General features: G+C 41.5%; 1 protein-coding gene across 1 annotated transcript in view; it reads right to left on the reverse strand.

The window, feature by feature from the left end:
• The window catches only part of LOC142297263 (uncharacterized), a 307434-nt gene that overhangs the window by 87822 nt on the left and 193144 nt on the right, over positions 1–26468 (reverse strand). Inside the window, 7 exon segments of the mRNA XM_075341518.1 lie at positions 237–356; positions 713–832; positions 3950–4069; positions 8882–9001; positions 10339–10458; positions 13558–13677; positions 14521–14640. Coding sequence (XP_075197633.1) covers positions 237–356; positions 713–832; positions 3950–4069; positions 8882–9001; positions 10339–10458; positions 13558–13677; positions 14521–14640 — 840 coding nt within the window.

Here is a 26468-nt window from a genome sequence, read left to right on the forward strand (position 1 = left end):
GAAAATGAAAAATCATTAACTAATGAAACATATCAGTTATTATCACGCAAGTAATGAATAACAAGTCCACCACCAGTGGCCACAAATTAGTGTCATGTATGAATTGTCGATAAGACTGAACTGCAGTTTATTCCAAAAGATTTTGTACTTTCTAATTCTAACTGTATCTGTCTATAAGATGTGGTGTAAGACAAGAAAGGTTACGCTCATGTTATAAGACATATGTTAGTGCTTACCTGTGAATCCATCCTTACAAGCACAGGTGAAGCTTCCTATTGTGTTAGTGCAGGTTGCATTAGGTGAGCAGGTATTATTGGTCTCACATTCATCAATATCATCACAGTGGATTCCATCTCCTGGTTAATATAAATGTTTTACAGTGAAGAATAAAAGGTAGATGTGATAATGAAAACTTATTAATCTAAATGAATTCTCTGATCAGTGATTGAAAAACAAAAAGTCTGGAAACATTAACACATCGAGCTTCAAATTATAATATTATAAAGCAGCTGACAAGGGTTCTCCTGTTATCAGTAGAGAAAAATAAAACCCTGCTAAACATATGAAGAAAAGACCAGATTGCCAGGATCCCTAAATACACCTCTCTATGGGCAGGTACATAATATAGATTACATATTTTCCAATGTTTCCTTTAAAAAAATAAATCATTCACTTCCATTACTGTCACATAGTGCTGATGTATTGTACTTACCCGTGTATCCAGGGTTACATGTGCAGATATAACTTCCCTCTGTGTTATTACAGGAGGCGTCAGATGAACAGTTGTTCTTTCCTCCACATTCATCAATATCAGTACAATATGACCCATTACCTGATCACAATACACAAATGATGACTGTTTAGTGATGGAGAACGTACATTATCTACAGTCGTCTTTTAATATGGCCATAAAGCATTAAAGCAGTTGTCCGACATTAGCTTCCCAAACATTTTTGAGTTTATCTGTGCTGTATTGTCAAATCACCCCTACATTGTTATTTTTTGCTTTCTAACTTTTGTTCCTCTTGAATTATCCCTTTTTTCTCTGCAGCTCCTTGTTTACATTCAGCTGCAGCAAACTGACCACTTCCTGTGCCACACCTCTCAGTCATAGCTGGCACCGCCCAGCCTCAGTGTCCAGGCTCGCCCCCTGCCCGCCCTCAGTGTCCAGCCTCGCCCCCTTCCCGCCCCCTGCACACACATTCCCTTTCAGTATTTTGCCCCAGCACCTGACCTGTTATCACTCTAGCATTGGAAATAACAACCCCACATCGGGCCCTGCACCCGACACACACACATCGGGCTCTGCGCCCCCCACACACATTGGGCTCTGCGCCCCCCACACACACACAAACGGCGCTCTCTACCGATCCCCCCACCATCATTCTGTACCAACCCCTACCCCCATAGGGAACACATGTAGGCTACATTCACATGACCGTTCCGTTTTTGCAGTCCGCAGAAAAAAAGGTCAGATTTTTTCACGGATGCATCCGTGTCATCCGTGTGGCTTCCGTTTTTTTGCAGACTGCAAAAAATGAAAGCAGCAAGAAAGATAAATAGATGGATAGATATAGAGATGGATAGATAGATATAGAGACAGAGAGATGGATGAATGAATGGGATAGATAGATAGATGAGAAAGACCTATATAATGTCCCACCCCCCTGCATATTCTAAGCTGGCACCCTTTAGTGACTTTCATGTGGCACTAAAGAGTGCTTAGCCTTGTATTTAGCCAAAAAATAAATTAAAAAACGACGTGGGGTCCCCCTATCTTTTGTAGCCAGCTAGGGTAAAGCAGACGGCTGCAGGCTACAAACCACAGCTGGCAGCTTCACCTTGGCTGGTAATCCAAAACAGAGGGCACCTCACGCTGTTATTTTAAGTTATATAAATAATTTAAAACAAAAAACGTGGGGTCCCCCCCAAGTTGGATCATCAGCCAAGGTAAAGCGGACAGCTGTGGTCTGGTATTCTCAGACTAGGGAGGTACACTGTTATTGGACACTCCCCAGCCTAAAAATAGCAGGCTACAGCCGCACCAGAAGTGGCGCATCCATCAGATGTGCCAATCCTGGCACTTCTCCCCAACTCATTCCATTGCCCTGGTGCGGTGGCAAACGGAGTAATATATGGGGTTGATACCAGATGTGTAATGTCACCTGACATCAAACCCAGCAGTTGGTGATGTCACGCGTCTATCAGATACCACACATCACCAACCCAGTCAGTAATAAAAAAAAAAAATAGACAACAAAAAAGTTTTATTTGAAAAAACACTCCCCAAAACATTCCCTCTTTCACCAATTTATTGAAAAGAACAATGAAATCAGGGTCCGGCGTAATCCAATAAGGGGGTCCCACGACAATCCATACCATAGTCAATGTCCCAGTCAATGAAGAACAGAATGTTCCCCATTGTCTGGGAGACCAGTGCAGTGACCTGAGCTAACATTAATAGCCCAGGTCACTGCAGGGGATGATGAGCGCTGCTGCCAGGAGGTTAGATGAGATCATTACTTCCTGTGACAATATCCTTCTCTGCCGACGTCACCGCTGTCACTGACTTTTATGCCCGCAGCGTTCTCAGCAGTATCACGAGAACCCGTGACGTCACTGCTAGTGACAGTCTCGGGCCGCCCGCGAGACGTGACGTGAGAACTAGTGATGGGAAGTCCGGCTCTTTTTGGTGATCCGGTTCCCATGGCTCCGCTCACCAAAAAGAGCCAGCTCGTTCTCGGCTCCTTATTAAATATGCGTTCACCTCAGGTGAACACATATTTAGGATTATAGTAATGCCACCAAAGCCCCACCCACCCTCGGATAAACCCCACCCACTTACAAGTGGCCAATTAGATTGCTAAGTAGGCGGAGTTTAGCCGTGGGTGGGCGGGGTTTTGGCGGCGAAAAGAGCCGTTTAGATATTTTAGTGGCTCACTTTGATGATCCGGCTCCTGTCCGTCACAGCAGGGAGCCGGATCTTTGTGTCGGATCGTTCGCGACCGACACATCACTAGTGAGAACGCAGCGGGCATAGAAGGCAGTGACAGCGGTGACGTAGGCAGAGGAGGAGATCGTTACAGGAGGTAATGATATCATCTAACCTCCTGCCAGCAGCGCTCGTTATCCCCGCACTGCACGCACTGTGAGAAGCTGCTGATACATAGCAGTGCGAGCAGCCGCGGGGCTGGCAGGGAGCGGGACACAGACTGCACGGGCACTCCTGCTATCCTAAGCAGTGTAAGCAGGGGGCTTGGTGCTGGTGGTGACATCGTGGGCAGGGAGAGTACGGGGTGTGGGGGAATGTGGGGGAGGGTGCAGGGAAGGGGAGCGGTGACTCCACGCACTTTACCCACCCAGCAGGGCGGCAACAAGCTGTTCCCAGATTTGCATGTCAACATGGTCCTGCCCATGTTGACATGAAATGACAGAAAGCAGCAAAATCGCGTCAGGAGCGGTCACATGACCCCTCTGTGCCGGGGGAGAGAGGCTGACAGCAGGGCAGGTAAGTGGTCACTATCTACTTACCTGCCCCAATGTAGCCCAATAGGGTAATAATAAAAAAAAGTCAAAATAAGCCGGATAACCCCTTTAATGACTGGTACTAAATTCTACAGGACAAACTGAGACCAAAGTCTATCAGTCTGTACTAATGAAATGACAAATTATACAAACACAAATCAAAGTAACCATATATTAGTCACTAAGCAGAAAAAACTACAAATCAAATCAATACATCAAAATATTAATCACACATATTGTATCTGATAGCCTCATCCATCATTAATAGACAGAATATGGGTCAGTGTGATATTAGATATGAACGTGTCCACTATTAGATATGAACGTGTCCACGACTGTTTTGTCATTGTTACTGGAGAGGATGTTGGAGATGGTGTCCAGTGAATGATTGTATATACAGACATCTTTAGTGACAAATGATTACCTTGGTATCCATCATTACATGTACATAATAAGTCTCCTGTTCTGTTACTACACGATGCATCAGAAGAACAATCACTGTCATTCCTACATGGTGTCAGGGCCTCACAGTTATATCCATCACCTATGAAGATAACATAATTTAGTGGATGAAGTATAAAAATTAAATCATTATATTAGTGCCACTTATAATGAAGGTTTTCAGTGTGAGACATGTAATATCTAACAATCTGCTCTCTTATTGTCACTGCAGTGTTTTTTGCAGGGGAGGAAATAACACTGGTGCAACCTGTGCAGATGCACAGGGACCCAAGAGGTTAGGATGCACAATTCTGCCTCCAAATCGGGTGAAACTTTGCAGCATGATGAACTATTAGGCTATGTGCGCATATTGCGTAATTTCATGCGTTTACGCCACGTATTGCACTGCAGCGTAAACTCATCAATCTGTGTCTCATCACAGTGCTGTGGGCAACACGGAGCTGGCGAGCGCGCGGCATCTGGCAGGGAGAGGTAGGCGTTCTATGAGCTGAAGATCGCCAGAGGCGAAGGGGCCCACTGACTGCAGCACAGGGTGGTGGGGGCCTGCTGACTGCAGCCCCAGGTGGAGGGGGTGCATACTGACTGAAGCACAGGGTGGTGGAGAGGCCTGCTGACTGCAGCCCTGGGTGTTGGGGGCGCTGCTGACTGCAGCCCCGGGTAGTGGGGGCTCCTGCTGACTGCAACCCAGGGTAGTGGGGGCTACTGCTGACTACAAACTCGGGTGGTGGAGGGGCCAGCTGACTGCTGCCCTAGGTTTTGGGGGCGCCTACTGACTGCAGTCCCAGGTGGTGAGGGTGCCTGCTGACTGCAGTCCTTGCCTTGCTTTAGCTGGATGTGTGGAGGGCACAAACCCAGCTGAAATACATTGCTGCTGAGGGTGAGTTTTTTTTTTTTCTTTTTGCAGTAGACAAATATAAGAGGTGAGGCCCAGGAAAGGCATATATATACAAGAAGGAGGAGATATATACCAGGAAGGGGACAAAAACCAGGATGGTGACATTTATACCAGGAGAAGGACATATATACCAGGATGGGGACATATATACCAGAATGTGCCCAGGAGTGGGATATACGAACCAGGAGGTGCGCAGGATGGGACATATATACCAGGATAGGGGCAAACATTGAGATGGGGACATATATAAAAGGAGGGTCCCTGGATGGGAACATATATACCAGGAGAAGAATATTTATGCTAGGAAGGGGACAATAAAACAAGGTTGGGAATATACATACCAGGAAAGGGCAAGGAAGCAGACATATATACAAGGAGGATATTATACAGAGCGGCAATGTGTGTGTGGGGATAGTATATAGAGGAGTAGTGTGTGTGGAGCGATATACAGAGGGGCTGTGTGTGAGGATATATACACTACAGTTCAAAAGTTTGGGGTCACCCAGACAATTTTGTCTTTTCCATGAAAAATCATACTATTATTTATCAAATGAGTTGCATAAAGAATAGAAAATATAGTCCAGACATTGACTAGGTTAGAAATAATGATTTTTACTTAAAATAATAATTTTCTCCTTCAAACTTTGCTTTTGGCAAAGAATGCTCCCTTTGCAGCAATTCCAACTTTGCAGACCTTTGGCATTCTAGTTGTTAATTTGCTGAGGTAATCTGGAGATACTTCACCCCATGCTTCCAGAAGCCTCTCCCACAAGTTGGATTGGCATGATGGGCACTTTTTGCGTACCATACGGTCAAGCTGCTCCCACAACAGCTCATATGAGTTGAGATCTGGTGACTGGGCTGGCCACTCCATTACAGATAGAATACCAGCTGCCTGCTTCTTCCCTAAATAGTTCATGCATAATTTGGAGGTGTGCTTTGGGTCATTGTCCTGTTTTAGGATGAAATTGGCTCCAATCAAGCGCTGTGCACAGGATATGGCACGGCATTGCAAAATGGAGTGATAGCCTTCTGTAGCAATATGCTCAGGTCGCGATGCAGTAAAAAGGCTCACACAGGCATATAGTGCAAAGCGTAAGGGCTTTATTCACACTTACTCTGACAGTCAGCAGTTCAAAGGAAAAAAAAACAACAAGAAAGTCCATTCCCTCAGTCCTGTTTGTTCCACAGGACTGGAGCACACCCTTTCCCGGGTAGGTTGCCAGTCACACCGCAGTAATCAAGTACAAACACTGCCTGGCAGTGTGAGATAGTAGCTCCTCCTTGAAACCCTGGTGAACCACTGAACTGTCTTTTCAGCCCCAGCTCTCTCTACCCATATGCACTGACTACCGCGCACCTTATGCCTCCCTAATCACTGCAGCTGTGTTGGTCGGGCGTTGCCCTGAAAACCCGGATAATCAGAATACTTTCAGGCCAGAGCTTTGCTTTCTCGAGTCAGAGCTCCAGCAGGATTGCATTTTGCCAGGAGAAATATACCTACCATCTAGTACTGCACCACACTTCCTTATTCAAAATCCCTGTTACCTTGTACAAATCTCCCACTTTACCAGTCCCAAAGCAACCCCAGACAATCACATTACCTCCACCATGCCTAACAGATGGCGTCAGGCCCTCTTCCAGCTTCTTTTCAGTAGTTCTGCGTCTCACAAATGTTCTTTTGTGTGATTCAAACACCTCAAACTTCGATTCGTCTTTCCATCACACTTTTTTCGAATCTTCCTCTGTCCAATGTCTGTGTTCTTTTGCCCATATTAATCTTTTCCTTTTATTAGTCAGTCTCAGATATGTTTTTTTCTTTTCTACTCTGCCCTGAAGGCCAGCATCCCAGAGTCGCCTTTTCACTGTAGACGTTGACTATGGGGTTTTGCGGGTACTATTTAATTAAGCTGCCAGTTGAGGACCTGTAAGGGTTTGATTTCTCAAACTAGAGACTCTAATGTACTTGTCTTGTTGCTCATTTGTGCAGCGGGGCCTCCCACTTCTCTTTCTACTCTGGTTAGAACCTTTTTGTGCTCTCCTCTGAAGGGAGTAGTACACACCGTTGTAGGAAATCTTCAGTTTCTTGGCAATTTCTCCCATGGAATATCCTTCATTTCTAAGAACAAGAATAGACTGTCGAGTTTTAAATGAAAGTTCGTTTTTCTGGCCATTTTGAGAGTTTAATGGAACCTAGAAATGTAAGGCTCCATATTCTCAACTAGCTCAAATGAAGGTTAGTTTTATAGCTTCTCTAATCAGCAAAACTGTTTTCAGCTGTGCTAACATACTTGCACAAGGGTTTTCAAGGGATTTATAAACATCCTATAGCCTTTTAACACAGTTAAACACAATGTATCATCAGAACACTGGAGTGGTGGCTGTTGGAAATGGGCCTTTATATACCTATGTAGATATTGCATTCAGAACAAGACGTTTGCAGCTCGAATAGTCATTTACCAAATTAGCAATGTATAGAGGGTATTTCTGTTTAATGTTAGCTTTAATGAAAAAAATGTGTTTTATATTATGTTATATATATATATATATATATATATATATATATATACAGTGGAGCCTTGGATTACGAGCATAATTGTTTCCGGGAGTGTGCTCTTAAACCAAGTTACTCTTATATCAAAGCGAATTTTCCCATAGGAAATAATTGAAACAGACAATTCATTCCACAACCTAAAAATATTTGCTATATTTCTACAAACTTATTACAGTAATACAATATAATGTGCTGTATTCATATAAAATTACAGTACAGTAATACAAAATACTGTACAGTACAGTAACAAATATATAAAACAAATTAAACTGCACATTAGCTTACAATAAAATGGTGTGCAAAAGGCACAGTATAAGCTATGTGCTGCACTGGTTATCAACAAGAAAGTACAATACTGAATCCACAAATGCAAATTGATAGACATGCTGTATAGTATATAATGTACTGTACAATGGTATACAGTACATATGTACAGAAAGTTACCTCCAGAGCGGGTCAGAGCACGGTGAAAGTACGGAAACCGGAAGTGTACACGGTGAGTATTTGTTCTTATTGAAAATCATTGCTCTTAAACTAAGTTACAAATTTGTAAAAAACTTTGTTTTTCTTGCAAAACGCTCTCAAACCAAGTTACTCTTAAGCCAAGGTTTCAATGTATATATATATATATATGGGACAGCCTTTGTGTTGGATACTGTACAAAGGGGCAGCCTACTTGAGGGATATTACATAGAGGATCAGTGTGTGTGGGGATAATATAAATGGGCCAGTGTCTGAGGGATATTATACACAGAGGTATTGTGTGGGGGTGCACTGAGGGGCAGTGTGTGTAAGGGGATTTTATACATAGGGGCAGTGTGGGAGATATATTATGGGGAGGGGCAGTGTAGAGGGTATATTATGGAGAGGGGAGGTGTAGAGGAAAATGGGAAATGCTTCATTTTCTGAAACAAATACAAGGGTGCTAACACTTTTGTCCATGACTGTGTGTGTATATATAAATACACACATATGTTTTTCCAAGACTGGTGGTGAAAGTGTGGAAGGTTTGAGGTGTGGAGGTGGAGCTGGGGGTGGAGCCTGGGCAGAGTGTCAAAGGGGCCCCAAAATTGCCTGTACGGGGCCCTGAAATTCCTAGTGGTGGCCCTGTCTACACCTCTTGGAAAGGTATGCAGTGGGGACAAGGGGGTATCCTCTATTTCTAGACGAAAGAAGGTTTAACCATAATCACAGATGCATATTCTTTCCTGTAAGAACAGTGAGACTATGGAACGCTATACCACATAATGTTGTAATGGGTGATTCATTACTAAAATTTACCATCGTTCTTGATGCTTTTCTTGAAAAATAAATTGTTTTTTCTTATAAATTGGTTTGATGTTAGGCTATGAGTTAAACTCGATGTACTTAAGTCTACCTTCAACATTAAATACTATGATACTAGGACTCTATAAAACAGGAAACAAAGATGCGTCAGACCTCACCTGAGAATCCATCATAACAAACACAGATGAAGCTTCCTATTGTGTTAGTGCAGGTTGCATTAGGTGAGCAGGTATTATTGGTCTCACATTCATCAATATCCTCACAGTGGGTCCCATTTTCTAATAAACATAAAACATTTTATAGTTAACTGAGGAAATAAAATTAAAGGTAGCTGTGATTATAAGAAGGTGTGATTCTACTTACATTAATCAGTGTTTGAATCACAAAAGCATGGAAACATTAACTCCTTGATGTCCTAATGCAAATATTATAAATTGAGCTGATTGAATGTCCTAAAAGTCACCTGACACAGAGTTTCTCAACTGAGGCGAAAATATCAATTTACATTAATTTGATGCAAAATGAATTGTCTATCAAGTGGATTTAAAATAAATATCTGTTCCATTGCCATTACTCCTCCGATTGTTGCTTCTGTCTTTTATCCACTTTCTTCTATTTTCCAGCTGACTTGGTCTCTTGTTAGGCCCAACTTTATGACGAGGAATGCAACAGACATTGGTAATGTGCGTTGCAATGAATGCGGTCATGTGGGGCACAGCACTTCTCATTGATGTGCATCACACCCAATATTTTGCCCTTTTTACACGTCCATATAAACATGTGTTATCTGTTTTGATCATCCTTGTTTATCTGCATCACCCATCCATGTTACATTTTTAATAATGTGTGTCATCTGTATGCCATCCATGTTTTCCAGTATGGCTAAGGAAATAAAGATATTACAAAATGTCTCCTATATTTTCAATGTTAAGCACTAACAGTAAATGGATAGCACACAGATGCCACATAGATGCCATCCATCTGCTGTATGTGTTTTTCACAGACCCATAACCTTGTACTGATCTTAGTCATCCGTGCTGCTGGAAAAAGTAAACATGTGAAGATCACCATAGGTTATAATGACTACGTGTGAGATGTGTTAAAAAAACAGATGCCACATGTATCGGAAACACGTACATGTGAAGGCGACCTTACTGTGTGCGGTGTACTGAATGGGAGATCCGGTCAGATCAAAAATAAGAGATGGAAGTTGGGACAAAGGAATAAGAATAGACATCGAACAACCAACAGCCGCACAATGCTATAAAGAAGCCGAGGAGAGGTGAGAAACAGACTTATCTATTCCTTTCCTTTCTGTTCCCTATAATCCACATTACTGTTACTCAGCTGTCACATTGCAAGTTCATTCAAAGAAAATTGCAAAAAATAAATTACCATTTTATGTAAGTCTGAATTTTTTTCTGCAAAATTCATGGTAAATTTGATAAGCATCAAATTATATCTAATCTCTAATTACAGAGAATCTGACAAAAATTCTCTTGTTAAGGGCGATTTACAGAAAAATCTGATGAAACCTCTCCATGATATTCAGAATAACATGACAATAACTATAATATCAAGGAGTTAATATAAAGTGATCAATTTATTTGCTTACCTGAGAATCCATCATTACAAGCACAGATGAAGCTTCCTATTGTGTTAGTGCAGTTTGCATTAGGGGAGCAGGTATTATTGGTCTCACATTCATCAATATCATCACATTGGGTTCCATCTCCTAATAAATATAAAATGTTTTACAATTGACAAAGGATATAAGATTAGTGGCAAATAGCATAGGAAATATCACCAAAACATATAAGATGTTATCTACCAAGTTAGAACAAATAAGACCACAATTATTGGGAATAAATTAGGGGTTATTTGTGTATAAAGTGTCGATTAGACCGTACTTTAGTTGATTTTGCAACATTTGATGTGAACTGTTAATACTTTATCTATGAATGAACTGAATTAATTTTATTATTAGGAGGAAAGATTTTTTTCATTAATACAATTATTGTCTTATCTTTCTAATACAAATCTCCTCTATAGAGAGGAAGAGGACTAGAATTCTAGTGACATGTATTGGAGGTAACAATACATAAGTCCTCTTATGTTAGCTTGGCACACTTCACAAGGGGAAATAATCCTCCTTAATCCCACTGTCAGAGGCCTCTCTGTATTCCAAATCCGACTTCCTGCTTTACACTAATGAGTGGGAAAACACCCTGGAACGGGTGACTGTAAATGGTGTGTCTGGTTTAACATTTTATCCTAAGTCATAAAGAAGCATATTCCTATTAACGATTTGTTACCCCCCCCTATAGGATGCATTAGAGTTTTAGTCCTCATCCTCTTTGAAGAGGATATTTGCATATTTAATTTCCCAAAATAGCATTGTATAGTCACTAACTTTCTGCTGCACAGCTGTATATCAAAGTATTGTAAGAGAAGCATATTTAGCTACTTTGAGAAGATTGACCTGGAATCCTGATTCTATAGAATAATAAATTTGCGACGATATAAAACATCTATTTTTTTTAATTATTTTAGTGGTGACAAACAACTTGGAAATGTGTAAAATAAAAACAAAAAACCAACATATGTTGTGACTATTTTCTGACATCATTTATTTTCTTATTTTTAAGTTGATACAGCAGAGTGATGGTTTGTTTTGTGCAAGTTGAGTACCATATTTTCAAGCATATAATATGACTGGGCGTTTAAGACGACCCCCAACTTTTCCAGTTAAAATATAGAATTTGGGATATACCGTTTATACTCGAGTATAAGACAAGGCCACTATTTTACCACAAAAAAGTGGGAAACATTATTGACTCGAGTATAAGCCTAAGGTGGGAAATGTAGCAGCTACTGGAAAATTTCAAAAATAAAAATAGATCCCAATAAAATGTCATATGCACATCCTTGTCCCCCCCTGTAGTAATGTACCCATCCTTGTGCCCCTTCTCTGGGCCTTCCAGTAACGTGCCCATTGTTTAGTAATGTGCCCTGCAGTAATAAACCCATTGTTTAGTAATGTGCCTATTGTTTAGTAATGTCCCCTGCAGTAATGTGTCCATTGTTTAGTAATGTCCCCTGCAGTAATGCACCAATTGTTTAGTATTGCCCTCCTACTAGTCCACTTCTTGTCCCCTATTATGCCATTGTTTTACACACACTAAATATTCTTCTTACCTATCCTACATTTCTGCAGTGTCCTTAGCTGCATATTGCAGACCATAGGCACATAGACCTTTCAATGATTTTGTCCAGTGCACGGAACCACCGCTGCAGGCTGCTATCATGGCTTTACTGCAAAGCATTCAACTACTATAAAGCGCTGACAGCAGTGATGGCTCCGTGCACCGGACAAGATCATCATGGGGTGCTTCTTGCAGACCGCAGGCACATAGAACCCTCCATGATTGCGTCCAAAACATAGGGCCACCGCTGCTGTCAGCGCTTTACAGCAGTTGAATGCTTTGCGACACCACCATAAAGCATTAAATTGCAGTAAAGCCATGATGCCAGACTGCAGCCCCGTGCACCGGACATGATCATGGAGGGGTCTATGTGTCTGAGAGGCAGAGAAGGAGGTAAATTGATACAAGGGTGGGCCAGAGGGATGCGTTAACGCTCTGATAGTCTTGGAGACAGGGAGGGCTAATTATATGCCCTATAACACAACACCCGGCGTAAAAGATGACCCCCAACTTTTGAAAAGGTTTTCAGGGTTTAAAAAGTCATCTTAAACGCTAGAAATTATGGTAGATATCTTTACTGACAATATCCTGGGACAATTATGACATTTTGATTATTGCTGTGTTTTGTGGAGATGATGTTTTGTCATCTTAGAGATGCCAGATGTGTGCAATTTTTTATTTATTATCTTCATTGAAAGAAAAGAGGAGACATTGAAACAATTTTCATATTTTTTTCTTATACTTAATTTCTTTCCTCAGGGGAGGTTCACACGATAATTTTCTCTCCGAGAAAAAAAGGTCCGATTATGTTTATTAAATTCTGATCACATTTTGATTAGACTGCGATTCATTTATCTTGGAGGTGTAGAGAAAAAGCATTATCCCCATTCTCCATGTAGTCAGTCCACTGTAAGATGTCATCCAAGTGTGGGCCGATATTTTCAACAAACCTATAGACTTGTATTCCTGAATTTGATCCAACTCGGTTTAAAATCAGACATATGCAAAATAATTTGGGTAAGAGTGCTATCCGTCGAAACCACAGATAACACTACCACGATTTAAACGACCGTGTGTACGAGCCTTTACAGACCACTTATTGGATTTGAACTTATGATCTTCTGATCACTTATACTATACACAATAATGGTAGACACGGAGGTCTTCAGCAGATCCTAGATCTTTAGCACTCTGCAATCACATGGAAACCCAGACCACACACCTTAATTTCCATTTTTCAAGATGACAGTGCCACCTAAGTAGATAGCTGCCACTGGTAAAGCTCAAATCCAACTCTTGCTATTAGAGGTAGATGCTGGCTGTGTATCTCAGCCATTATCTGCTAGATATGGGACGGGCCCAGCCATACATTGGATCCAACCTTACGCCGTATAAATAGGACAAAATTCAAGAAAATGTGAAAGTTTGCCAAAGTTAGCCCACAACTTGCTATCTGGTATGCATATTATCTGCATATGTCTGCTTTGACTTCCACTATGAAAGTGTTCAGTAAAGTTTTCTAAACATTTATATCAGGATCCCATTGTATTGAACTGTGTCATTAAGAATAGTTTTCAATATATTTAAAGAAATGTAAAAACTGGAACCAATGACAAGTCAGAACTCACCTGAGAATCCATCATTGCAAGCACAGGTGTAATTTCCTATTGTGTTAGTGCAGGTTGCATTAGGGGAGCAGATATTATTGGTGTCACATTCATCAATATCCTCACAGTGGGTCCCATTGCCTGATCAATATAAAATTAATCACAATTACTTCATGATATACAGATGGAGCATTTCCTAACATGGCACAGATATCATGATGGAATGAGATATATATTGATGCATAAAACTGTAACTTGACACCTAACTTGATTCATTCATTGCCCATTGCTTTAAGTGTCCATTTACAGCTTTCTATATCATGATACATTTAGTGCACTGTGTGTAAGGGTAAAGAATGCTACATCTGTAACCTAAATATGAAAATGATTCTATTAAAATATATTAATTATATGTCATACAAGTCAGGATAATGAAGTCCGTCATCATTGGCCACAAAATATGGGTCACGTATGAAATGTCGCTAAGACTGAACTATATTTTATCTAAACGATTTTATTACCAATTGTAATTTATAATTTATCAAAACCAGATTAAATTTCTTATCAACTATGAATTGTGTCATTTTTTTTCAAGAAAATATGTCCTTACCTGTCTATAAGGTGTGGTATATATATGATAAGAAAAGCTCAGCTCATGTTATTAGGCATATGTTCTGTGTATATGTATAGATATATATATATATATATATATATATATATATATACATATAAATATATATGTATATATATATATATATATATATATATACATATATATATATATATATATATATATACACATATATATATATATATATATATATATATATATATATATAAATATATATATGAAGTGTGGAGACAAACATTGTATATATTTCTGGTGGAATACTATTGAACTGAATGTCATAATCATCTATATCGTTGAATACAGATAAAAAAAAAGTATAAATCGGAATCAATGTATAGTAAATTAGGACTTACCTGTGAATCCATCATTACAAGCACAGGTGAAGCTTCCTATTGTGTTACTGCAGGTTGCATTAGGTGGGCAGATATTATGGGTCTCACATTCATCAATATCATCACAGTGGGTCCCATTACCTAATTAATATAAATTGTTTTACAGTTAACAATAGTTAGATGTGATTGGAAAACAGCAGTATGGAAACAATATCACATCAAGCTCTAATGAAATATTATAAAGCAGCGGACATAGGTTCTCACAATCACCAAGTTTTCATGTTACAAGAAAAAGATCTATTAAAGGTATAAGGGAAAAGTCAGATTGCCAGGATCGCTGAACACACCTCTCTATAAGTAGGTAAATAAAGGGGGCTTTACACGCTACGACATCGCTAATGCGAACTCGTTGGGGTCGCGGAATTGGTGACGAACATCCGGCCGCATTAGCGATGCCGTTGCGTGTGACAATGTAAAAATGGCAAACATGGCAAACACAAACAAGCTTGATATTAGCTACTCCTAATATTCTTATTTCAGGGGTTGCCAAATCCTTCATCTTTTAACCTCTACACAGGGAACTGGACTTAAAGAAGTTGTCCAGTTACCAAAACTGATTTTTTTTTTCTGATAAATCTTGCTTATATGTGCCTTTCCACACATCTATTATGTTTTTGCAGCAATATTACCTTTTATCGTGCTCTAGCAGCACATCCTCATTGCTGGCTCCAGCTCTGATGGGGTTAATCTCTCTTCTGACTTCCTGGGTTCAGTTCCTACAACTCCTATAATTCTATAATATATAGAATCCATCTAGTGTCCGTTTGTGGAACAGCAGGGACTTTCTATTTAGATTTTTAATTATTGTGCATTTACTCCAGACACGATATTTTACGTGCATTTTGCCCATGAATTAATTGGGTCAGGTGTAGACTCTGATGTCTGTTTTCCCTCCCTCTTTTGGGCTTTTTACTGGTGTCCCCACTTCTATCCTGCCCCTCTTTTTTGGAATTATGTGCTTGATATGTTTGGATTTACTGTATAATCTGCATTTATATTCAATTTTAATATAATAAACTGTTTTTTATATTTTTTGTAGTAATAAAAATTAATTAAACACAAAACAGTTTCTGAATTTACTGGAATACAATGGTGATAATTATTTATGGGTCTTAAAACTCCCAGAAGGGTTGAGTTATGGTTATCAGTGTCTTATGTGGGAGTGACCCGATGATTAAAGAATGAGGTCCTGTTTTCGCCCTATCTTTGTGGTTAATTGTGTTTTACTGTGTTTTTTCACAGCAGTGTTTCAAGGGCAAATGGACCATAAAGCCCGTGAGATGTCATGGCTTTCCAAAATTGACCAGGTTTTTAGTGAGGATACTGAAATGATTTTAAGTGATGGAGTTTCGGAGGATCTTATTATAAAACTCAAGCAATTATTACACCAAAAAAACAGAATTTGGTGGAACAAAACATTTATGGAGAAATACAGTCAGGGCCAGAAATATTTGGACAGTGACACAAGTTTTGTTATTTTAGCTGTTTACAAAAACATGTTCAGAAATACAATTATATATATATAATATGGGCTGAAAGTGCACACTCCCAGCTGCAATATGAGAGTTTTCACATCCAAATCGGAGAAAGGGTTTAGGAATCATAGCTCTGTAATGCATAGCCTCCTCTTTTTCAAGGGACCAAAGGTAATTGGACAAGGGACTCTAAGGGCTGCAATTAACTCTGAAGGCATCTCCCTCGTTAACCTGTAATCAATGAAGTAGTTAAAAGGTCTGGGGTTGATTACAGGTGTGTGGTTTTGCATTTTTTGAAGCTGTTGCTGTGACCAGACAACATGCAGTCTAAGGAACTCTCAATTGAGGTGAAGCAGAACATCCTGAGGCTGAAAAAAAAAGAAAAAAATCCATCAGAGACATAGCAGACATGCTTGGAGTAGCAAAATCAACAGTAGGGTACATTCTGAGAAAAAAGGAATTGACTGGTGAGCTTGGGAACTCAAAAAGGCCTGGGCGTCCACGGATGACAACAGTGGTGGATGATCGCCGCATACTTTCTTTGGTGAAGAAGAACCCGTTCACAACATCAACTGAAGTCCAGAACACTCTCAGTGAAGTAGGTGTATCTGTCTCTAAGTCAACAGTAAAGAGAAGACTCCATGAAAGTAAATACAAAGGGTTCACATCTAGATGCAAACCATTCATCAATTCCAAAAATAGACAGGCCAGAGTTAAATTTGCTGAAAAACACCTCATGAAGCCAGCTCAGTTCTGGAAAAGTATTCTATGGACAGATGAGACAAAGATCAACCTGTACCAGAATGATGGGAAGAAAAAAGTTTGGAGAAGAAAGGGAACGGCACATGATCCAAGGCACACCACATCCTCTGTAAAACATGGTGGAGGCAACGTGATGGCATGGGCATGCATGGCTTTCAATGGCACTGGGTCACTTGTGTTTATTGATGACATAACAGCAGACAAGAGTAGCCGGATGAATTCTGAAGTGTACCGGGGTATACTTTCAGCCCAGATTCAGCCAAATGCCGCAAAGTTGATCGGACGGCGCTTTATAGTACAGATGGACAATGACCCCAAGCATACAGCCAAAGCTACTCAGGAGTTCATGAGTGCAAAAAAGTGGAACATTCTGCAATGGCCAAGTCAATCACCAGATCTTAACCCAATTGAGCATACATTTCACTTGCTCAAATCCAGACTTAAGACGGAAGGACCCATAAACAAGCAAGACCTGAAGGCTGCGGCTGTAAAGGCCTGGCAAAGCATTAAGAAGGAGGAAACCCAGCGTTTGGTGATCTCCATGGGTTCCAGACTTAAGGCAGTGATTGCCTCCAAATGATTTGCAACAAAATATTGAAAAAAAAAATATTTTGTTTGGGTTTGGTTTATTTGTCCAATTACTTTTGACCTCCTAAAATGTGAAGTGTTTGTAAAGAAATGTGTACAATTCCTACAATTTCTATCAGATATTTTTGTTCAAACCTTCAAATTAAACGTTACAATCTGCACTTGAATTCTGTTGTAGAGGTTTCATTTCAAATCCAATGTGGTGGCATGCAGAGCCCAACTAGCGAAAATTGTGTCACTGTCCAAATATTTCTGGACCTAACTGTACCTAAACAGAAACCTTATACCTAGAGGACTGCGTGTCCAAATCTTCCCGACATTGCCCAGTATTGATGACTCTTTTAAAAAAGAGTGGGAGGATGCATCAACAAATTGGTCAAGAAATTTTATGCATCTCCTCATTAAAGCCAATACAGCCTCAATAGCAACCCTGGAAACCGAAATTGAATCTATTCAGGGTCAACTCCTTACACTCCTTTCACAGGAGGCAATGTCCGTGCTGAATACTGATCTGGAGAAAGAATTCTCTAAATGGGAAAAAGAGATTATAATAACAAAAAACAAAAAATATCAAAGAGACTCTACTGACTACAAAAGTAATCATATCTATAGATGGGGGAAAAATTTAAAGAGGAGGACTAATGCACCCCAGTCGAGGTCTCATTCATTCTCCTCTGCCTCATCAATTGAGGATGAAACTCCCGCTGGGAGAAGCACGGACTTGGACCTTGGTGAAAGACTGGGTGGCCCGAGACAGACCAAAAATAAGTATAAGGCTGGAGGACCAAATTGGTCTAAAAGAAAATTAATATCACCTCCAGTAATGGAGACAAGGAGTAAGAAGGGGAATATGGAGGTAATTAATTTACCTGATTATACCTTGTCGGGGGCACAGATGGAGGTCCTTAAATTAGGCTTAACTTTTGCCCCAGATTCTAACTTTGACTTTTTTACAGTCGTCAAGGACCTGAATTTGTTCTCCCGCAAGCGAGGGAAGAGATTGAGGCCATTAGGATTCTGGAAGAACTACAAGCTGAATCTGCAGGTACGGAGAGAGATAGGTTTCCTAAATCTGTCTATCTCAAATATACCACGTTTCCCCCGTTCTCAGCCTCCCCCCAGGTGGAAATCTTTAATAAGTTGGTGACAAAAGATCTTATGTCCCTTAATACACAAGGTGCTAAACATAACCTCACATTTAAACAGAGGAAAGCCCTGGAGGAACTAAAAAACATGGAGGGGGTAGTTTTCAAACCTGCTGACAAAGGGGGAAACATTGTAATTTGGCCAGTATCTATGTATGAGCGCGAAGCGTTCAGGCAACTAAGGGATAAAGACTCCTATTCCAGGCTCTCTGGTAGCCCGCTGGAGAAATACTCGGCTGAACTCTTCAGGATTTTAGATAGGGCTGTGACACAGGGCATTATAACTAAAAAAGTCTTTGAGGGGCTTTTTTCTCAACATCCGGTCGTGCCAACTTTTTATTTACTACCGAAAGTCCATAAAAATCTGGAATGTTCACCGGGGCGTCCGATTGTCTCTGGCATTGGAGGGCTGAGTGATCCCATTTGCAAATTTATTGAATATTATCTCTATCCACTTGTGGAAACTCTGCCCTCCTATGTCAGGGACACCTCGGACGTCCTACGGAGACTGGATTGTCTCCCTGTGGACGAAGGAACTTTATTGGTAACGGCAGATGTTGAGACCCTATATACCTGCATAAGGCACTCTGATGGTCTGGTGGCGACTGAGTTCTATCTGTCCATGAGCAATTGGGATAAATCCATTCAGGGTCTGGTCCTGGAGCTAATGCGGTTCATATTGACACACAATTTCTTCTTATTTAAGGACCGGTACTTCCTCCAGGAACGGGGCACTGCGATGGGCGCGGCTTGTGCGCCGTCGTACGCAAACCTCTTTCTCGGCTTTTGGGAGAGGGGGGTTTTTGGCGACGGCGTGCCGGCCGCAGCCCAGCCGCAGTGCTGGTATAAATATATAGACGACATCTTTATGATCTGGAGGGGTACCGATTCTGAGCTGCACAGCTTCATGGCGGACCTGAATGATAACCCATATAACATCAAACTGACTTATAGGACAGATAGGGACGTGGTCGATTTTCTGGACATCAGGGTGCTAAATACTGGTGGGGGGGTTTATACAAACTGACCTCTACAGAAAAAAGACTGCAGTGAATGCCCTGCTTCACACCTCATCCTCTCACGCAGACTCAACCATTAGAGCCATCCCAGCAGGTCAATTCTTAAGATTAAAGAGGATCTGCTCTACTGATGTTTTTTTTGAAAATCAGGCTGGTAGTCTGCGTGATAGATTTCTTGATAGGGGATACAGCCGTAGGTGTATTAAGGTGGGGTACCAGAGAGCTAGGAACACCCCAGGCGCGGAATTGCTACCTAGGGTACGGAGAGATGAATCGGGACTATCTCAAATACGGTTCATCTCGACATATAACAACCAGTGGGGTGCAATTAGACAAATTCTCAATAAGCACTGGCCGGTCTTACAGACCGACCAGTCCCTGAGAAATGCCCTGTCTGATCAACCTATGTTGACTGCCAGAAGAGGAAGGAATTTAAAAGATCACTTGGTAAAGAGCCATTATGTGCCAAGTATTCCTCCCCTTTTTGGCAGTGGTAGCCCCAGGGTGGGATGTTTCCCATGCGGATCCTGTTTAGCGTGCCGTAATTTGGTACGTACAGGCGTGTTCTCTACTGCGGACGGTTCGAGGGAGTATGAAATCAAGAGTTTTATATCATGCAGTACGACATACGTCATTTATTATGCCGTGTGCGACTGCAATTTGGTATACATAGGGTTGACATCGCGAGAACTCCGCGTCCGCACTAGGGAGCACGTCAGAAACATAATTGCGGCATGGGAGGTGAAGGACCTAGAATCCCTCAGGACGATCCCGCGCCACTTCAAGCTATGCCACAATTGTGATCCTACCAAGCTCAAAATTAGAGGGATCGACCAGGTTCAACTGGGGTCAAGAGGAGGAAATAAAAAACGGATCTTGGCACAGCTGGAATGTCGCTGGACCGTACGTCTGGGGACAATGTCCCCACATGGCTTGAACGAAAAATTATCTTTCTCTCCTTTTCTGTGATCTTGACAGATCCTCCGTTAAATCCGTCAATTGACTTTTATGTGTGTGTTTCTGTTTTTAATTACTGTTCTTCTTTTCCTTTTTTCTCCTTTATCTCTAGGGTATTTTGTTGGATTGCCACCTGTGGTGCTCGCCTAATACTGTGATGGGATTAGAGAATAAATATGTAGCTGATTATATCCTCTATTGATGTGGTATATTTATGGGATGATATTTTGAGGTGTATCTTGGGTACATGGGGACATAATATGTCCCTTATTTACCTTATGTGCTTCATGTGGGATTTTTGATCGATGTATTTGTATAGTAGAATTTGGGAGTGGTATATATTGTCACTCTATGTAGATCTTTATATATATTTAGTCCTTTTGTGATGCTGATTTGATCTGGTCCCACATTTTATCCTCTTTCCCATCTACGCTTGCCCTTCTATCTGCCCACAACCAACATGGTGCTTCTGAGCGCATGTGGTGGGCGTGTGCACGCTGACACCGCTCAAAGATGCTTCTGGATAGGGGAATCATGGGTAAATGACGTCAGGGAGATTCCCTCCCACCCATGCTTCCCCTGGAATGGCCGGAGAGCGTTTGTCATGTGTGCATAGCACCGCCCCCCACATGCGCTTCCTGTATTAGCACCCACCCTATTTAAACACACTCCTTTCTATTCCCCTCATGGCCCCCGAAGAAGATTACCTTGAAACGTGCGTCGGGCTTGGGTTGGGACCTGACATCCGAGCCTCACAATCCACTAACATGGGTAAGTCTGGAGTCTGCTGCATTTAATCCATCGCTTTAACGAACGGGCACATTTTGATTGGTTTCACTGCTTGCGCGCCATCTAGTGTCCGTTTGTGGAACAGCAGGGACTTTCTATTTAGATTTTTAATTATTGTGCATTTACTCCAGACACGATATTTTACGTGCATTTTGCCCATAAATTAATTGGGTCAGGTGTAGGCTCTGATGTCTGTTTTCCCTCCCTCTTTTGGGCTTTTTACTGGTGTCCCCACTTCTATCCTGCCCCTCTTTTTTGGAATTATGTGCTTGATATGTTTGGATTTACTGTATAATCTGCATTTATATTCAATTTCAATATAATAAACTGTTTTTTATATTTTTTGTAGTAATAAAAATTAATTAAACACAAAACAGTTTCTGAATTTACTGGAATACAATGGTGATAATTATTTATGGGTCTTAAAACTCCCAGAAGGGTTGAGTTATGGTTATCAGTGTCTTATGTGGGAGTGACCCGATGATTAAAGAATGAGGTCCTGTTTTTGCCCTATCTTTGTGGTTAATTGTGTTTTACTGTGTTTTTTCACAGCAGTGTTTCAAGGGCAAATGGACCATAAAGCCCGTGAGATGTCATGGCTTTCCAAAATTGACCAGGTTTTTAGTGAGGATACTGAAATGATTTTAAGTGATGGAGTTTCGGAGGATCTTATTATAAAACTCAAGCAATTATTACACCAAAAAAACAGAATTTGGTGGAACAAAACATTTATGGAGAAATACCTAAACAGAAACCTTATACCTAGAGGACTGCGTGTCCAAATCTTCCCGACATTGCCCAGTATTGATGACTCTTTTAAAAAAGAGTGGGAGGATGCATCAACAAATTGGTCAAGAAATTTTATGCATCTCCTCATTAAACCAATACGGCCTTAATAGCAACCCTGGAAACCGAAATTGAATCTATTCAGGGTCAACTCCTTACACTCCTTTCACAGGAGGCAATGTCCGTGCTGAATACTGATCTGGAGAAAGAATTCTCTAAATGGGAAAAAGAGATTATAATAACAAAAAACAAAAAATATCAAAGAGACTCTACTGACTACAAAAGTAATCATGTCTATAGATGGGGGAAAAATTTAAAGAGGAGGACTAATGCACCCCAGTCGAGGTCTCATTCATTCTCCTCTGCCTCATCAATTGAGGATGAAACTCCCGCTGGGAGAAGCACGAACTTGGACCTTGGTGAAAGACTGGGTGGCCCGAGACAGACCAAAAATAAGTATAAGGCTGGAGGACCAAATTGGTCTAAAAGAAAATTAATATCACCTCCAGTAATGGAGACAAGGGGTAAGAAGAGGAATATGGAGGTAATTAATTTATCTGATTATACCTTGTCGGGGGCACAGATGGAGGTCCTTAAATTAGGCTTAACTTTTGCCCCAGATTCTAACTTTGACTTTTTTACAGTCGTCAAGGACCTGAATTTGTTCTCCCGCAAGCTGATTCTGCATAAATTACATGCTGGTAGAAATTTGGACACGCACTTTTTTTCGAGGGAAGAGATTGAGGCCATTAGGATTCTGGAAGAACTACAAGCTGAATCTGCAGGTACGGAGAGAGATAGGTTTCCTAAATCTGTCTATCCCAAATCTACTACGTTTCCCCCGTTCTCAGCCTCCCCCCAGGTGGAAATCTTTAATAAGTTGGTGACAAAAGATCTTATGTCTCTTAATACACAAGGTGCTAAACATAACCTCACATTTAAACAGAGGAAAGCCCTGGAGGAACTAAAAAACATGGAGGGGGTAGTTTTCAAACCTGCTGACAAAGGGGAAAACGTTGTAATTTGGCCAGTATCTATGTATGAGCGCGAAGCGTTCAGGCAACTAAGGGATAAAGACTCCTATTCCAGGCTCTCTGGTAGCCCGCTGGAGAAATACTCGGCTGAACTCTTCAGGATTTTAGATAGGGCTGTGACACAGGGCATTATAACTAAAAAAGTCTTTGAGGGGCTTTTTTCTCAACATCCGGTCGTGCCAACTTTTTATTTACTACCGAAAGTCCATAAAAATCTGGAATGTCCACCGGGGCATCCGATTGTCTCTGGCATTGGAGGGCTGAGTTATCCCATTTGCAAATTTATTGAATATTATATCCATCCACTTGTGGAAACTCTGCCCTCCTATGTCAGGGACACCTCGGACGTCCTACGGAGACTGGATTGTCTCCCTGTGGACGAAGGATGGTAACGGTGGATGTTGAGACCCTATATACCTGCATAAGGCACTCTGATGGTCTGGTGGTGACTGAGTTCTATCTGTCCATGAGCAATTGGGATAAATCCATTTAGGGTCTGGTCCTGGAGCTGTTGCGGTTCATATTGACACACAATTTCTTCTTATTTAAGGACCGGTACTTCCTCCAGGAACGGGGCACTGCGATGGGCGCGGCTTTTGCGCCGTCGTTCGCAAATCTCTTTCTCGGCTTTTGGGAGAGGGGGATTTTCGGCGACGGCGTGCTGGCCGCAGCCCAGGCGCAGTGCTGGTATAGATATATAGACGACATCTTTATGATCTGGAGGGGTACCGATTCTGAGCTGCACAGCTTCATGGCGGACCTGAATGATAACCCATATAACATCAAACTGACTTATAGGACAGATAGGGACGTGGTCGATTTTCTGGACATCAGGGTGCTAAATACTGGTGGGGGGTTTATACAAACTGACCTCTACAGAAAAAAGACTGCAGTGAATGCCCTGCTTCACGCCTCATCCTCTCACGCAGACTCAACCATTAGAGCCATCCCAGCAGGTCAATTCTTAAGATTAAAGAGGATCTGCTTTACTGATGTTTTTTTTGAAAATCAGGCTGGTAGTCTGCGTGATAGATTTCTTGATAGGGGATACAGCCGTAGGTGTATTAAGGCGGGGTACCAGAGAGCTAGGAACACCCCACGCGCGGAATTGCTACCTAGGGTACGGAGAGATGAATCGGGACTATCTCAAATACAGTTCATCTCGACATATAACAACCAGTGGGGTGAAATTAGACAAATTCTCAATAAGCACTGGCCGGTCTTACAGACCGACCAGTCCCTGAGAAATGCCCTGTCTGATCGACCTATGTTGACTGCCAGAAGAGGAAGGAATTTAAAAGATCACTTGGTAAAGAGCCAGTATGTGCCAAGTATTCCTCCCCTTTTTGGCAGTGGTAGCCCCAAGGTGGGATGTTTCCCATGCGGATCCTGTTTAGCGTGCCGTAATTTGGTACGTACAGGCGTGTTCTCTACTGCGGACGGTTCGAGGGAGTATAAAATCAAGAGTTTTATATCATGCAGTACGACATACGTCATTTATTATGCCGTGTGCGACTGCAATTTGGTATACATAGGGTTGACATCGCGAGAACTCCGCGTCCGCACTAGGGAGCACGTCAGAAACATAATTGCGGCACGGGAGGTGAAGGACCTAGAATCCCTCAGGACGATCCCGCGCCACTTCAAGCTATGCCACAATTGTGATCCTACCAACCTCAAAATTAGAGGGATCGACCAGGTTCAACTGGAGTCAAGAGGAGGAAATAAAAAACGGATCTTGGCACAGCTGGAATGTCGCTGGACCGTACGTCTGGGGACAATGTCCCCACATGGCTTGAACGAAAAATTATCTTTCTCTCCTTTTCTGTGATCTTGACAGATCCTCCGTTAAATCCGTCAATTGACTTTTATGTGTGTGTTTCTGTTTTTAATTACTGTTCTTCTTTTCCTTTTTTCTCCTTTATCTCTAGGGTATTTTGTTGGATTGCCACCTGTGGTGCTCGCCTAATACTGTGATGGGATTAGAGAATAAATATGTAGCTGATTATATCCTCTATTGATGTGGTATATTTATGGGATGATATTTTAAGGTGTATCTTGGGTACATGGAGACATAATATGTCCCTTATTTACCTTATGTGCTTCATGTGGGATTTTTAATCGATGTATTTGTATAGTAGAATTTGGGAGTGGTATATATTGTCAATCTATGTAGATCTTTATATATATTTAGTCCTTTTGTGACGCTGATTTGATCTGGTCCCACATTTCATCCTCTTTCCCATCTACGCTTGCCCTTCTATCTGCCCACAACCAACATGGTGCTTCTGAGCGCATGTGGTGGGCGTGTGCACGCTGACACCGCTCAAAGACGCTTCCGGATAGGGGAATCATGGGTAAATGACGTCAGGGAGATTCCCTCCCACCCATGCTTCCCCTGGAATGGCCGGAGAGCGTTTGTCATGTGTGCATAGCACCGCCCCCCACATGCGCTTCCTGTATTAGCACCCACCCTATTTAAACACACTCCTTTCTATTCCCCTCATGGCCCCCGAAGAAGATTACCTTGAAACGTGCGTCGGGCTTGGGTTGGGACCTGACATCCGAGCCTCACAATCCACTAACATGGGTAAGTCTGGAGTCTGCTGCATTTAATCCATCGCTTTAACGAACGGGCACATTTTGATTGGTTTCACTGCTTGAGCGCCATCTAGTGTCCGTTTGTGGAACAGCAGGGACTTTCTATTTAGATTTTTAATTATTGTGCATTTACTCCAGACACGATATTTTACGTGCATTTTGCCCATAAATTAATTGGGTCAGGTGTAGGCTCTGATGTCTGTTTTCCCTCCCTCTTTTGGGCTTTTTACTGGTGTCCCCACTTCTATCCTGCCCCTCTTTTTTGGAATTATGTGCTTGATATGTTTGGATTTACTGTATAATCTGCATTTATTTTCAATTTTAATATAATAAACTGTTTTTTATATTTTTTGTAGTAATAAAAATTAATTAAACACAAAACAGTTTCTGAATTTACTGGAATACAATGGTGATAATTATTTATGGGTCTTAAAACTCCCAGAAGGGTTGAGTTATGGTTATCCTATAATTCTTTGTGGCTCTAGGGCTGTATCTAACACACCCTCTGTATCTAACACACCCACTCAGCTCTCTTCTCCACCCAAAGACCAAAGACTCCTCCCTGCCTCTTCCCAGTGTGGATGCACTGAGAGCAATTACAGCAGAGACAGCCGAAGCTCCCAGCTCTGCATAACCAGGGGAAGAAAGAGTCTATCTTGTGCTTGATCTCATATAGTTCATAGTTTGTGTGTGTGTGTGTGTGTGTGTGTGTGTACAGACATTATGAATATTAGCCGGCGCAACATGTGAAAA

Source organism: Anomaloglossus baeobatrachus, chromosome 3 (assembly GCF_048569485.1).
Source record: "Anomaloglossus baeobatrachus isolate aAnoBae1 chromosome 3, aAnoBae1.hap1, whole genome shotgun sequence".
In the NCBI taxonomy this organism is placed as follows: domain Eukaryota; kingdom Metazoa; phylum Chordata; class Amphibia; order Anura; family Aromobatidae; genus Anomaloglossus; species Anomaloglossus baeobatrachus.